This window comes from Bos taurus, chromosome 16 (assembly GCF_002263795.3).
Source record: "Bos taurus isolate L1 Dominette 01449 registration number 42190680 breed Hereford chromosome 16, ARS-UCD2.0, whole genome shotgun sequence".
Lineage (NCBI taxonomy): Eukaryota > Metazoa > Chordata > Mammalia > Artiodactyla > Bovidae > Bos > Bos taurus.
In genome coordinates this window covers 21,086,150-21,102,467 of record NC_037343.1, presented here as the reverse complement: position 1 = coordinate 21,102,467, position 16,318 = coordinate 21,086,150, and the positions used below count along the sequence as shown (strand labels likewise).

Genomic DNA, 16,318 nt, shown 5'->3' with positions numbered 1-16,318 from the left:
ATTTTTTTGTAGGCTACAAACTGGACCAGTGAGATTCCCCTATAAACCAAATCTTCTAATGCTAATAAATTAGTTACGTTTTGAACATCTGGGGAATGACTTTCGAGGGAACCTGGCTCCTGTCCTCTTCCCCTGGAGGAATATCACTGAAGTGAGAGCCTCTTTGATGAAAGCATGGGGCTGTTTTTGCTGGAGGACTGGTATTCTTCCTTTAGTCAGAAGTGAACCTGATGGGCGAGGCTCTTAGGGATCTAGGTTGGCCCAGGGTGGGTAGAAACTACTGTAAATTTTATATATTTTTCTCTTTTATGATTTTTTTTTACATTGAAACCATATATGTATCACTTGCTTTGCCAAATTGCTCACAAAAGCTAGAGAATTAAAAACTTCCAGATTTCACATCAGTATTCCTTAATGTTTATATTGTGACTGGATAAGAACTCATTTTTACATATCTGACTGTTGTAATTTAAAAACATGATGCATTGACGTTTATGGTTCATTTTTAGAGAAATCGTACATAGCCAACATTATTTAAAATATTTGAATTTTACTCAGGGTATTTTAATAAGGGCTAAGATGAGTCATAGGTAAGGTTGATAATCTACTAGAGTTTGTATTTTGTTCAAGTTTGCATTCTACTTGGATAATCTGCTCTGTATTGAAAACTCATTGTATTTTATAGAATAGTTTTTATTGTACTTGGAAAAAGTCATCTTTAGTTTTAAACTAGTCACGGTGATACCTAGTCTGTGCTAGTGGAATCATTTACTCTTACCTTTTAAACTATCTCCTCTGTCTGATACCTGAAACCAGTTAAAATGATCATTTTGGCTTAGACCATATTGAAATCATGTGAAAGCTGGTATTGCAACAAATACTGTATGACTGAATCATATTGTCATGTTTAAAAGTGAGACCTGCTTACACATCCTTAGAATGGAAAATGTGTGTGTCACTGTGAGTGTCAAAGATACTTGCTTGCGCTCATTTTTACCAAGCAGAAGGGAAAATGTAACATTTCTATTGGTGATATAGATACTATACTACATTCAGACCATTTGAGTTCTTCAAAATGGTTCTATTGAAATGATTACTATTTTTATTAATTTCCAATAATTGATGAAAATTGTGATTCAATACATGTATTTTTATATTATTGTATAGATTCATTGTTAATTCAGCATTTAATGGCTAATTTAAATATGATCATTGGAAAAGAAACTTGAAGTTGACATTTTCTTTCCCTAAAGTTGTTATAGCCTGAAAGATTCCAGCAAATGTATCAAGCAGGAATATGTGACATCTTTTAGATTACTTGTCTAAACCGGAGAGATTAAAAGTGATAAAGTGCGACTTTGAGTCTCTTTACCTTTGCATATTTAAAGCGATATTTTAAAGGTACAATAATGTGGTATTTGGTCATTGTAAGTAACCGTTTTTGTGCTATGTCCTTTGGAGTGAAACTTCGTGATTTTTTTTTTTTTTTTTTCCTGAATTACACAAATGCTTTTATTTTGTATAATGACTGTCTTTTAGACCTGAATAAGTCACTTTAAAACCTTGGCCTATGAACTTTGCCTTACCAATCATGAATCTAGATGAATGCTCTCTAGTTCTTGGTTCAGTTTTACCTATTTTTATATTTGGTTCACTGCTTGCTTGAGCATAGCTGGGATTTGTAGCCCATTTTCTAGGCTTATTGCAATCTCACTGTGGTATTTTATAGAAGCTATTACAACTGATAGGCTAGCTTCATGGTATTGATGATACATGGCTTAACCATAGTAAAAGCTGCCTTTCGTCTCTCAATTGTAAAAAGGTGATTAAGTTTCACTTGATGGAGATATACTATATATGTGTGTTTATCATGAAACTAGTGCATTAGGCCATAAACTGTTTTTCTGGTCCATGTTTTTTGTATTCAAAATTTTATTGAAGACAATGAGCTCCTTCCAGTTTTCTTTCTTTCAATTCTGAATTGTCCTTGTTTGGATTTTTAAGTACTGTAATCTTTTTTTTTTTTTCAATAAAATATCTGACTTGGGCAAGAAAGGTAAGAGTTCCAGTTTGTGCTGATATTTTTAAATTCCTGTGCTAAGTTTTCTTTCGTTGTTGTTGCTTGTACTGTCCACATTACGTGTAACAGTCTAGTGTTAAAAATCATAACCTTACAAAACAGTCATCTTTAAACGGTAGCTGTAACATCCAGTAGTAAGAAATGAAATTTGATTGCTTAGACTGTCACTTGGAAAGCCAGATTGCCTTACAGAGAAATGAGTTTCCCGAGCAAAGCTAGACACATGTAGCTGCAAACCCATTAAATGGAATGGCAGCAAGGGGTTTCTTAAACAGATGGGTGATGACTACACAAATATAATGTTCTCAGAGAGAAATGACAGAAGGAGAATCTCTACTGAAATATTAATGTAAACATTTTTGGAGAAAAACTTCCAATCAGATTCTATTATTCACCATAGTAGTGTTCTGTACACTTCACTGAATTAATGAATGCTGAAGCACTGCTCCTCAGGTAAACCGCAGGGTAGGTTCCTGTGCACTTAGGTCGTGACATCATGCAATCGATACATAACCTTATGTGTACGTTTGGGTTTTAAAACACCTTACTTGATATATATTATTGATCTGTTAACATTGAACTCATGACCAACAGCCTTATAAGTCACGCCTGAGCATAGCTTATCTAATACGTGTATTTTCTCCATAAGGCACATGCCCGCCTTCTTGTGCTTAGGAACAGTAGACAGCACTGCCACAGTATGGCTGGGGACCACTTAAGATAGGGAATCACCAAAAAAAGCACAAAAAGGTGGAAAATGTGCCCGTAAGTAAACCACAAAGACGACACTTGTTGACAGTGTTAGAGCTGAAACAAGAAAGCAGATTGTTGCCTTACTTGACCTCAGTGGGGAATGCACTTGTGCCTCAAATGATTCACATTTTTTTCACTGCTTTACTCATGCCTCTGAATGACCATGAAAGCACTGTGTAAGCGTTGACTTAGGGGTTACAAATAAATTTTAGTAAATATGCACAGTTGCCTATGTAGGACCTATAATTAAATAGGGGTGAGCATTGACTCTAGCTGGTTTTGTAAAAGAGCAGAGTGGTACTGCCTAATATAAAGTTTACAGACTTTGAAGTCAGATATTGGTAAATCCCCACCCGGGTTCTTCTTTTTGCTTGTAATTACAATTTGAATCTTATTTCCTCTTTCTGTTAAAGAGAGACAATGATTACTTTGCAGAAGTGTTATCAGGATTAAATGCGATTATGTTCCCATAATGGGCCCAGTACCATCTCTGTTACAGAGTATTTATGAAATAAATGATCATCACACTTATTAGATATATGAAACACAGAAGCTCATGATGTAGAGAACATTTGTATCATAGGTTCAAGTACAGGATTTTAGACTTTAAAACTTACCTGTTCATATTTTAGATATAATATCCCTTCATATTTAATATTTAAAATGCTTTAGATTACAGCCTTTTTATGTTTCTTTTATACCTGATTCATATTTGAGCCAGTCTTTGTCTTTAATGTGGTCTGTGCAGAATAATTTTGAATGAATTTTAGATTGACAGACACTGCATTAAATCTTAAAACTCAACTGCAAACTAAAAAGATTGTTTTAAGCTTCTTTTCTCCATTCCCCCCTTCCTCCTACCACAATTATTAAGCTATTAATATTTATTTGTAGAAAGACCAGTAATGGTCAGGAGATTTTGGTCCAGAGTTATCTGATTCTTAAAAGTAATTTTCTTCATGTGCATGAAGGGAATCCAGACAAAGTCCTGAGAATTTAATGCTGAGAGGAATTAACTGTTGCTGTCTTCTGTTCGAATAAGGCACTAATTTATTGAAGCCTAGCTCACCAGCCTCTTACATTCACCTCTTTTAGGAGAATTAAACAAACAATAATTCCAAGGAATACCCTTTGGCCGTTATCCAAGAGATTTAGCTTGAGTCTCTTGTATTTTCAGAATTTGTGCATCAAGTATAATTCAGAATAATAATCTTGAGAATAATGATCTATCCCAGAATCAGTTTTGGGATACCACTGTATTTGCAAAGTGAATCTGATTAACTGAGTTAAGCATAGCATTTAAGTTAGATAGCATGTGCTATCCCTAAGCATCATAATTAATCAGTGCATTATGCAGGTGAAAGATCTTTATGTTCTTTTTTTGAAAAGGGATGGTCTTTCTACAATGTTACATTTATCTAAATTAGCATTCAAATTGAGTAGTCTGTTGAAAGATCAGAAAATAAATGGCTCCATTTAAAATACAGTACCCAATATCCAACATAAATATTACATAAAGAATTGTACATAAGGGTTCTATCTTAAGATTTTATAATTATTTCAGTCCATTTTTTTGTATGGCTGTAAAGAGAAAGTGTGATGGTGGTGGTGGTTATTTTGTCAAATGAATCTGATTTTACTGACTTTATTTAATATACATTGATGAAGTTTAAATATTTGAAAAAATGTGAACATCAGTCCTTTACCTAAATTGTCATGCTATACAAGTAAGCATACTGCTTATAATCAACAATGTAGTAGCTTATATCTCTTCAGACACTTGAGTCAATTCATTCTGTAAGAGAAAAAGAATATTATGTTTTTTCTTCATTTATGAAGTCATAGACAGGATTTCATGAGTGGCATATTGATAATGTTACTGTAATGATTTACTCTATATGTCTTACACAACTGTTGTTTTATTGTTTCTTAGGATGCTAGAGTAGGAATATTTAGTCTGATTTATAGCCTTTTATAACGGGAGGGCCATTTTAAATGGACTTGGTTTAAATAAGGGAACTACATAAACTTTCTTTTAGCCTAGTCTGAGATTTTATGATAGAAACAGACCTAAAATGAGTTTTAAAAACATTCCCAGCATTTGTCCTCAACTGTAATTTGACCATGTGTTAGTTATCTATTTTTTTCAATGGAATTTGATAATTAAATGCTTAATTATAATCTATGAATTGATACTCATTTGTATCTTTAAAGAATTTTTGGATACCTTACAGAATAGAAAAAGAATATATATTTAGAATTTTTATATTTTAAATATAAATTACATCATGTATATTCTAATCTATCACTATGTATGATAATAATTTAGTTTTTATCTGATCTTGAAGATTTCACCCTAGAAACTGATATTTTTTTCTTAGAATTTCTTTTGAGATAAAGTAGGTTTTGTATCATAGAAAAGTGACTGCTTAATAGATGTATAACAAATATTTCTTTTACAGAAGACTTTTTAACAGTATCTCTTGTTTGAATTAAAATTCTCTATTTTGGTGTGATTATTCACAACTTTATATTTCATGTCATGTAAATTTAATATCCTTGGTTGGTATTTGAAAATATGAATTTAACAATTTTTATTCTCTTCCATGAAAAGTAGTATTCATATTAGTATTAATATTTACTTTTATTATATTACACTTTACTGGTATATATATATATATATATATATATATACATAAATTCAAATAATGCAGGTATATAGTATGCATTCATTCATTCAACAAATATTTGAATGCTTATTCTGTTCTCCATATTTAATCTTAAAATTCCTTTAGAAAAAATTGCATAAGCATATGTTCAGTCTTGGTATTTTACTGTTATCAAATGTGGCTACTTACACATTTTCCCCCCATATATTTAAAGTACTTATGCCTCCTTCTCCAACAACTTATTACTAGAATTGCCTTGACTTCGTATATTGTTGTTTTGGTTTGTAATACCTCAGAAGCCTGGAACTCGGCAAAGCAAATGTTAGCAGTGAATGCAAGCACTTAGGATGATGCTTACTATATGCCAGACATTTTCCCACATTCTATTTATTTATTGTAATTCATTTAATTCTAAGAAAATCCCTATAATAGGTCAATGTTTACGATTTACACATTTAACTTTTCCGTTAGTAAGCCAAATTTAACGCAGTCTGGAAGTTTATTCGTCATGTTACTAATAAATAAAAATAGATTATCTTCACAAAAAAAAAAATCTTCCTTTCTAACAAAATCCTGTTCGAAGTGTGAGTTAGTTTGAAATCTTTGCAGTATTCTGTGCTATCTTGAATAGTGAGCGCAATCAAGGTGTGTGCCATAGTAAAAGTAATAATTGAGATGTTTTACTGCTTCCAGCAGACGAATCACTGGACCCACATCCTCTGTTCCGATCCTTCTCACTATTTCTCTGGTAGTTTATGATACGTTCTTCTTGATCTTTTGCATCATCCATTTCAGGTCTACTTCCTTGCTCTTTGTTTCAGGTGGTTCTCCCTACATGCCTTCCAAGGTTCCTCAGTATCTCTCCAGCCATAAACAGGGTGCCTAGTAGCTCTCACATTTCTTCTTCAGTTCAGCTATGATAATATCCTTTCTATTTCTCTTATTCCTTTCCTTCCTCTAATGGAGCTTGGCAAAGTTCTGGGTAGACTTCACACAGGAGGAATATCTGCAAGTATGAGTTGGATCTCACTAACTTATTGGAGATGGAATTGGCAGACAGAAAAGTGTGGATGGGCAAGGTGTAAGTTTGAAACAGCATGGAATATTCAGGAAATTGAATCCAGAGTTGCTAAAGTACAAGTACTTGTGTTGAGTATGTCACAGACAGGATTTGGTTAGCAAGGTAGACAGGAGTTAGATCATTTCAGACTTTGTGGTCCATGGGAATGCGTGTGAACTGATGTAATCTCTGAGGAATTAAGGCAGGCAGTTTTGTCCTGTTGCATGGGCAGTGGTATAGAGTGTACATTGTCTGATTACAGGTTAAGACTGTATTAGGAGTCTAAAGCTGTCTGCCTGCTTTCCCAGTAGGTGGGATCCACACACAGTAGGCTAAACCCTTTATTTTACCAGACTTGATATTCTGATTGACCTTTGGATAGTATCCATTCATTCAACAAACATTTATGGAGCCTCTACTATATGCAAGATACTCTTCTAAGCCTTGGGTTTACACTGGTGAACAAGGCAGACAAGGTTCCCTGAAGCTTATATTTTAGTAAGTAAAAATAAACTTGATTGGGGAGGAGGATGAGTAAGTAAAAATGGCTGTGAAGAAAAAGATCCCCTGGAGGAGCAAATGGCAACCCACTCCAGTATTCTTGCCTGGGAAATCCTAGCGACAGAGGAGCCTGGTGGGCCACAGTCCATGGAACTGCAAAGAGCTGGACATGACTTAGTGATTAAACAATAACAGTGTAATAGTGAACCACAGGATGTGCAGGTGATTAGAGAGAATATGATTCCCAGGCTGGAGTAAATGTTCAGTTAAGTTCAGTCATTCAGTCATGTCTGACTCTTTGCGACCCCATGGACTGCAGCATACCAGGCTTCCCTGTCCATCACCAACTCCCGGAGCTTGCTCAAACTCATGTCCATTGAGTGAATCTACAGCCTTGATCAATTAGTGCCTTTCTTCTCGTTGCTTTTATTAACAATATGGAAAAAGAAACGGGATTCTCACACTTGTTCATTCAGGAAGTTCGGTTATGTCCTGGACATCTCTCCTGACTCCAGTCCAGATTGACCACTGGTTTTAAATGTCACTGAAGGTGGGCCTGCAGGTAGCAAAAGGACACTTTTATTTATAAAGTACAGTATTAATTCTGATGCTTTTGAATATTTGTTTTGTATTTTTACTTAAAAAAGTTTGCAAGTGTCAAATATTTATATAGCATTCTGGTCTTCCTGTTTAGATTAAATCATAATGTTTGGATATGTAATATTTTAATATTATATAGTCATTCTGCTTGTATGGCTACTTGAATATTGTGCAGGGCAACTAGTCTTTTTATTATATTTCTAAAGATCATGAAATGCCGTGCTTTCTTCTTTTTCATTTTCTTTACTTTGGTGCTTGCATACAAATTCAGTTTCAGATCATTCACATTTATTAATAAGGAAATGGCTTAAGATTGATTTTTTTTTTTTAAGGAAATTATTTTGGACTTTTTAATGATTCTTCTTAAAAGTATTGGATTGAAAACACTTGAGATTTTTTTTAAATACTTCTTTTAAGATGTTGCTTAACATTAAAAAATTTTTTTCTTTTCTTTTTTATCCTAAAAAGCTTTGCAATATGTTGTAAAGTGCTCTTTTAAGAAATTAAAACTGCTGATTGGTAACTATTGGACTCCATAAATGAAGATTAAGGACCCATTTCCTTGTTGCTCCTTTTTTTTTTTTTTTATGTATGGCCTGATTTTTATTGAGAAAAATCTTGCACTAAGATACGTGCATAGGTAATATAAATGTATAGTTTACAGAATAACCAAAAATCAAACCTTTTTCTCAACAGCTGCCTTCAGAAACAGGATTTTCTAATCCTCCGTGTATCTCAAACTTCTTATATTAAAGATTTCCACATGCATATGTATTCCTAAACAATATGTCAGCTTTTCCTGTTTCAGTTCTTTATGTAAGTTGTATCACATTGATTGTCCTTTTGTGAGATATATATTTTTAGTGACCAATAGTTGAATCGAGTATTAGTTTCATGTGTACAGCAAAGCAATTCAATTATATGTGTACATTTTTAAAGGTTATTTTCCATTATAGGTAATTACAAGATACTTAATGTAGTTTCCTCTGCTATACAGTCAATCCTTGTTTCTTATCTATTTTATGTATGGTATTTTGTATCTGTTAATTCTGTACTCTGAATTTATCTCCACCACCTCCCTTTTTTCCCTTTAGTAAACCATAAGTTGGTTTTCTGTGTCTGTTTTTGTATAGAGATTCACTTACATTATTTTTTACATTCCATTCCTTGTTGCTCTTTAAAATTGTGACATTGTCAGAGTTTCCAATTTTTTTCTTGCTTTCCTTTTTTTTTTTTGAATCAAAATCAGGGAAACAGAAATGCTGCAAACACTTCACTTTCTTCAAAGCTTCTACTCTGGTTTTCTGCCTTTTATGTTGCTGATAGAATTATTTTGATGGTCTATAAAACTCAGCTTTCTAATTTGCCTTCAGATATGTCAAGTATCTAATAGCAGAAAAGTTCAAAATCAATGATGGGTAGAACACTTCCAAATAATATTTAACAAGTGCTTTCTATATTGAAGTCACCTGCAAATCCTCCAACTGAAGGTCAATTTGAACAACTGAGAATTCACTCAGAAGTCTTAGAAATAAAAGGGGTCCCTATGCTATAGTCAGCCAATGATAACCAGATATTTTTTACATGTCATCCAGTCCTGTTTGGATTCTGACAAACAAGAGACCATTGCCAACAGGTATATATACTTTAAGCCAATAAAACTTGTAAAATGTTTGTTGCTGTTAAATCACAAGTGTCTAAAATATTTACCAGCACCTTAATAGAGGAATAAACTAAAAGTTTAATGATGTCTTTGTGTACCAAGAAGTGATGACTTATGCCCCTCACAGTATAGCATCTTCCTCTTAGAACTTCATATTTAAACCTGATCTTTGTTTATAACAGTTCACCATCATAGTAATATTCAATGGCGTGTCATAGTAATATTCTTGGCCTTTTTGAAGTCTCTCAGATGTGTATAGATTTTGAAGTATATAGTATAGATTTTAAAGTGTATAGATCCCTGGGTTGGGAAGATCCCCTGGAGGAGGGCATGGCAGCCCACTCCAGTATTCTTGCCTGGAGAATCCCCATGGACAGAGGTGCCTGGCAGGTTGCAGTCCATGGGGTCGCAAAGGGTCGGACACAACAGAGTGATTAAGCACAGCACACAGCAGCAGACTAGAAATGTTTCTTTTAAAACTACATAATCCTGAAAATAAAATTATTACTTAGATATTATGTCATCCCTTTTAGTTTACATATATCTGACACATTCTTCTAATTTTTTGATCTTTAAAACAAGAATGTTTTAAAGAAGTATAATATATCATTTATTGGATGAAAAAGTAAGTGTATGTTACCTCTCACTCAGAAACTTGACGTCTTGCTTACTTGTGTTTTCAGCCATAGACTTCTTCGTTCAGTTCTACGCACATGTAATGAAAGCATGTGGTGTCTTCACTGTGGGGAAATAAGATATGTCTTTGTCCCCCAGTAGCTTGCAGTTTGGTTGGTGAAAATTAATTGGGACATGGAGAGAGAGAGAGAGAAGAGAGACCTATTTGCTACGGGATGCACTGATCCTGTTATTTTTCATTCTTCAATTGCACTGCTCCTAAGTTGTTTTTCATTGTTCAACTAATATTTTAGTTTTATGTGTTATCTTTGTTTTCCTCCACTCTTTCCACATCTAGACATGTCTGTATCTCACTCCTTTCCTTGTCTATATTTTTAGCCCTTTCTTTCCAGTTTTCATCTATCAGTGCCCTATCGTAGTTACTCATAAGCTTACATTTTGACAGTACCTTAGTCTCCTTCCTGGGCTTTCTTCCAGTTTTCCTCCCTCTAATCCATATGACATGTGACTCCATGTAAACATTTTAAAACATGGCTACACCCTAGCCAAAAAAATAGTTTTTACCCCCTTTATCATCAAAGTCAGGTTTGTAATTCTGACTTTCCCTGTTCACCTATGACCTATAGATAACACTTCACTCTTTTCCAGATGGTACTAGGTCATAGCATCCCTACCTCTCCCTCAACCTGCCCTTACTGAGCCATGTTCATTCTTTCTATACTTTTGCTCACAATAGTGCACCCGTCTTCTTTCTGTTAGATTCATGTTCTGCAAGGAATAGTTCAGGCTCGATACCTTTTCTTCAAAACCTTCTCTAGCTCATCACACTTCAGTGATCACTCCATCTTCTGAAACACCATTCTTTCATTCATTCACTGGTGACCTTTCTATTTTACACTGTTACTCATCTTCATGGGGCTTCCCTGGTGACTCATTGGTAAAGAATCTGCCTGTCAATGTAGGAGATGCAGGAGACACAGATTGTATTCTTGCCTGGAAAATTCCATGGCTACAGTTCATGAGGTCGCAGAGTTGGGCACGATTTTGCAGCTAAACAATTCATCTTATGTTTGCATTGTATCCCAAGCACATAGCACCCCAGTGACAGGAGTCCAGCTCCTAGCCCACAACATGCGCTTAATAATATTTTAAATGTTGATAGGGTCTACTGGGTATTTCCTTATACTTTTTAGGGAGTTTTCCACCACTACAACCCTTTGTCCAATTGCTAGTACAACCTTAAGTAACATCTTTTCCTACCAATGTTAGTATCTAAGTTCTTCGGGTTTTTTTTTTTTTTTATTTTTTAAAAAATATTGGCCATGCTGCACAGCTTTTGAGATCTTAGTTCCCAGGCTGGGGATTGAATTCAGGCCCTTGGCAGGGAAAGTACCCTGCCCTCACCACTGGACCTCCAGGGAACTCCTTCATTGTTTTTAATTTGTCCTTTTATGCACTTCATGATGTGATGCAGGTAAGATTCCATCTGCAGGGCACTAAAAAGCTGCTTGGATGCCCCGTGTACAGATGCTCACCTTTTGGTTAGGGGATCCTTAAATGTTGTTATCCATAGTGATATCCTTTGGATGTACTGTACTCATTCATTCAGCCATATCTGACTCTTTGCAGCCCTCTGGACTGTAGCCTACCAAGCTTCTCTGTCCATGGAATTCTCCAAGCAAGAATACTGGAGTGGGTTGTCATTTCCTCCTCCAGGCAATCCTCCTGACACAGGGATCAAACCCGTGTCTCTGGCCTCTCCTGCACTGCAGGCAGATTCTTTACCACTGAACCACCTGTGAAGCCCAATAATCTCCTAATAAGTAATCTCCTGTCTCAAGCAGGGTAGGATGTTGGGGGCTGGGGAGTGGGGTGGGCTCGTGTTTGACTCCACTCACCAGCATTCTGATTACAAAGCAGAAGCCTGGGCACTTTGTCTACAGACTTTCACTGAATTCTCTTAATTCTATTAAAGATATGTCAGTGGCCCTTTCTTTCACATCATCTTACCATACATTTTGTGCTTCAGTTGGGATCTAGGGAAGGGGTGGTGGGGTGGTAATGTTCTGTGACTGATTGGCCAAGGATTGGGACCAAGAATCAACTTTAAAAAATAGGTTTTTGAGCAGTTCCCTATTTAAGAGATATCTGGAGCCTCCAATTTCTGAAACTTTCTGGAACCTGTTGCTTCAGTCCGTTTACTTTCTTGCCACCCGCTCCCTACCCCATTGCTGGAGAATGTTGAGTGGTCAGCTGCGCGATCGTTTTGTTTTCTTCTTCTGTGATTTTGTGAACACAGATTGCCTGGTGGTATCTTCTTTCCTGTCTCCTTTGTCCTTGTGAAGTTACACCTTTTTTATTCCATACTGTCGTTTTAGTGGGGCTTTGAGAGGGAGCTGAAATGTATGATTCGTGGGTGGGTTATGTTTATTGGTAAATGCTACCTAGTATTTTCTTTTGACTTTGTTTTTTTAATAGTAATAGATTCACAGGTTTTAAGAGACAAATATCACAAGAAGTGCCCTATATCCAATTCTTCCCATACCCATCTATACAAATACAGCATCAGTTAATCTGCACTGTGATTTTTAAACTTTAAAAAAAGTCTAAGAGATTATAAATTATACCTATTTTTATTCTTTTGTTTGGCTGCATAATGTTTCATTTTAGTATATTATTAAATAATTCTGCTTTTATTTTGTGTAACTAATATGAAAGGACAGAGATATTTGATTACTGTTAATTATATTAGCTAACATTTATTGAGTTTTTATTTGCCAGGTGGTATTCCAATCTATGTGTGTTAATTTATTTAATGTTCAAAAAAAAAAAAGCCTATTGAGATAAATATTCTCCTCTCCACTTTATCAGCCAAGAACAGGGGCAAATGGCTTAAATGACTTATTCAGGGTCACTGCTTGTAATTGTTCATGTCAGAATTTAAACTCTGGCCCTGTGACCCACTCCTCAAAGACTTAGCCATCAAGCTATGCCTCTTCCCCTTGAAGGGTAAAAATATTTCCAATTAATTTTTAATTTGTAAAAAATTGACAGGCCTAATGGCCCACTGAAATAATACATCTTAGTTATGTATAGTTTGGTCAATCTAGTGAATATATTGGGTACGTAATTACTCTGTGTTTAGTTGATCAAGTTAAATCTACTGAATTGGATATATGTTGTATTTTTCAATGTAATAATTTTCATCATGTAACTATGCTGTCCATGTCTCTTATCAACTCTTCTGTTTTTTTCTCTCCTTTCCTTTGGTACCTGTTGATTTAACTTACTAGGCCCTTGCTGACATTTATATCTTTTCTTTCTCATCATCAGTTAGGTTCTTCATATCCAAAAAGGTGAGTGACAGCAATAAATATTTAAATAGAATGGAATATTTTGTAAAGAGCATCTTTACAAACCCCAGCATCCTGTGATTTAAGTATTACTGTAATTTCATTGTATGGACTCAAGTGATTTTCAAAGAATTAGCTTCATCATGAAGGATCAGAGCCAGGTCTTCTGAACGCTGATCTTCTTACACATGAAAATTATCAGAAGTCACACTCTTTTCTGTCTGTTTAGCCGGACCTGTAGTGATTTAGCTTTTTTTGAGTGTTAGCTTTTGATCCCATGAGACCTGACACTTGAATTTCTTGTCAGCTTGAAAAGGTGGTCTGTTTCAAAATTTGATTGGGCTTCCCTGGTGGCTCAGCTGGTACAGAATCCGTCTGCAATACAGGAAACCTGGGTTTGATCCCTGGGTTGAGAAGATCCCCTGGAGAAGGGAACAGCTACACACTCCAGTATTCTGGCCTGTATAGAATTCCATGGGCTGTATAGTCCATGGGATCGCAAAGATCAGACATAGCTGAGAGACTTTAACTCACTCACTCACTTATTTTGAGGAAAGATTTATGAGTTTTTATTGTTAATTCTTAAGTTGTTGCAAATTATGTTCATGCAATGAATTTGGCATTAGCTTTCTTCATATTTATTAGCATCACAACTTTCCCCTAATCCTCCTTCCTCAGTTAGCATCTTAAAGTACTAGCACAGGTCTAATACAGTCTTTGGAATTGTCTGTTTATAGGAAAAACCAATTAATCTGACTCCTTGATTGAACATCTTGTTTCTTCAGTAAATTGTTTCATTTATATTACACTTTCTTCAGCAAATTGTACATATATGTTACTAACACATTTTAAACACCTAATTATATATATTGATCATATGATTGTTCTTGAAATGCCTTTACTTTCCATTGTAATGTTACTTAGAGGTGCTGGCTGTCTAGCTGACTGGATGAATTTTCTTTCCTCCTATTTTTCTCACTAGAAAATTCTAAGTGTCACAGTCTGGCACTATGAAACCAAGGGCAAGGCAGACACTTTATATATGAAAAAAGGGCCTTTACAAACACATACATACATACACACACACATTTTCTTTTTAGATTATATTGTTTCTTGTAGGTGGTTCTTGATTTCATTTAGACACTTTGAGGACATACACTTGTTTTCATAACAGTCATCATAAACTTAAAGTGAATTAAGATATGAATATGCATGAAGAAATTAGATGTTCTAACCATGAATATATGGCATCAGTGTGTCTAGAGTGAATTACAGACTTTACTCATTTCTGGACCATTTGTTTTATATATAGATTAAATATAGATAATTACTCATTTGACAGGTTACTTTATTACTTTGATGTATCTCAGAGTACCACGTGCAGTTATAGTGTGATTATTGTAATAATTTGGATTCACTAATAACCAAATGAACATTTCATTAAATTAAAATTTTAAAAGTGGAATTTGATTTTGTTTAAAGTCAGTTTTACTTCCAGTAGTTACTTTGATTTCATAGCGGAATTATACTTTTTAATTGAAATTTTTAATTCTTTTTAAGCTCACATGTTAAATGTAAAAGTGTTTTGTTACTATTCTGGATTATAGTTAGAAACTTCTGTAGGTTAGTCATTTCATTTTCATCTTGTACCTCACTTGTATGAGAAAAAGATTGTGAATTCAGTTTAATTTGTTGGGGGCAAATGTGTACCAGATAATGTACTAAACTTAAAATTTATTTTTACATGTATAGAGCACTTAGCCAAATACCTAGCTCTCTAGATGTTTTAATAATTGTTTTCCTATATAACTCTAATACTTTGTCTCTCAATAGTATATGGTTTAGATGTATATTAAATGGTTAAACTGCTTAGAAATAATTTGCACACACATTAATATTCATACCCAAGGGAATAAAATTAAAACATTCTAATCAAGTATCATGTTTTAATCCATATTTTTTTTGTTTTACTTTATTTTGTTTTTTTATTAGGGGACTCGTGTTGCTAGTTCAAAGTGATCTTTATATGTTCTTTTTGGTTCACACAGTTCTTTAGAAAAGCAGATCTATTCTGGCTGTGTAATGCATTTTATTTAATTTTATAGTTTTTATGGTATCGTATATTAGAGATTGCCAAAAATATAGAAAAATTTTAGAGAACATTTTTGGATTTGATGGATTACCACTCTTGAAAGGGAAACAAAACACTAAATATTTCTAATCCCGCATTATTTACCGCATGGGTGGTTAAATGCTACTTTAAGCCTCATAAAATTAAAAGGGAGAAACCTGCCAACTGTAGCAGGAATTGGATTTAGGAAGAGTGGTACAGAGCCAAAATATTGCTACAGAATTAAATGTCAAAAATCTTCTTTAATAGTAGATATATAGTTCACAGTGCCTGGTTATGATTAATACATTTAATCTAAATCACTGAAAGTTGCACTCTCCTTTTCCATAAAATACAATAGGACACAAATCAGTTTTACTGTAGATGGATAACAATTGGAAAATAATGCATCTTCCCGCCCAATAAATTGTCAGTTATACCTTTTAACTAAAATCAATTCATCTTTCCAAAATTTATTGCAATTTCTAATAATAAATCTCCTCAAATGTTTATTCATTTGGTTTTTGATACATTTGTGCCACTTTTGCTATGGTCTAATGTTTTCTCTTTTGATTCATTGTAAATTAGAAAATCTATTTTGAGTCAGTTTTCTAGTTAAGAAGTTAAAATCTATAACCTAGCACCTTTTTCACTCTCCACTGTACATTTTAATACCCTTGAACTTGAACTTAAATGCAATCCAGTAATTCTTTTCCGAAAGAGATTAAAAGACTTTTCAGTCTTAACTTCTTGAGGAAAGGCCAGATTCATAAAAGAAGCGCTTTGGCGATTATTAGATGATTGTTGTCATAGATCCATTTTTAGAATCAAAATGTGGGGAGAAAGAGACACACAGAGTCGCAGCATGATCCCATGTAAGTACCTGGTACAAA

The 16,318-nt window shown here is 34.4% G+C and overlaps 1 protein-coding gene across 5 annotated transcripts in view; it reads left to right on the top strand.

Annotated features, from left to right (window-relative positions):
- GPATCH2 (G-patch domain containing 2) overlaps positions 1-16,318 on the top strand; it is a 195,545-nt gene that overhangs the window by 23,280 nt on the left and 155,947 nt on the right. Inside the window, 1 exon segment of one of the 5 annotated variants that reach the window (NM_001102249.1) lies at positions 13-2,055. The exons of the other annotated variants lie outside the window; for them this stretch is intronic. Coding sequence (NP_001095719.1) covers positions 13-45 — 33 coding nt within the window. The 3' untranslated portion in view covers positions 46-2,055. 5 annotated transcript variants of the gene reach the window in all.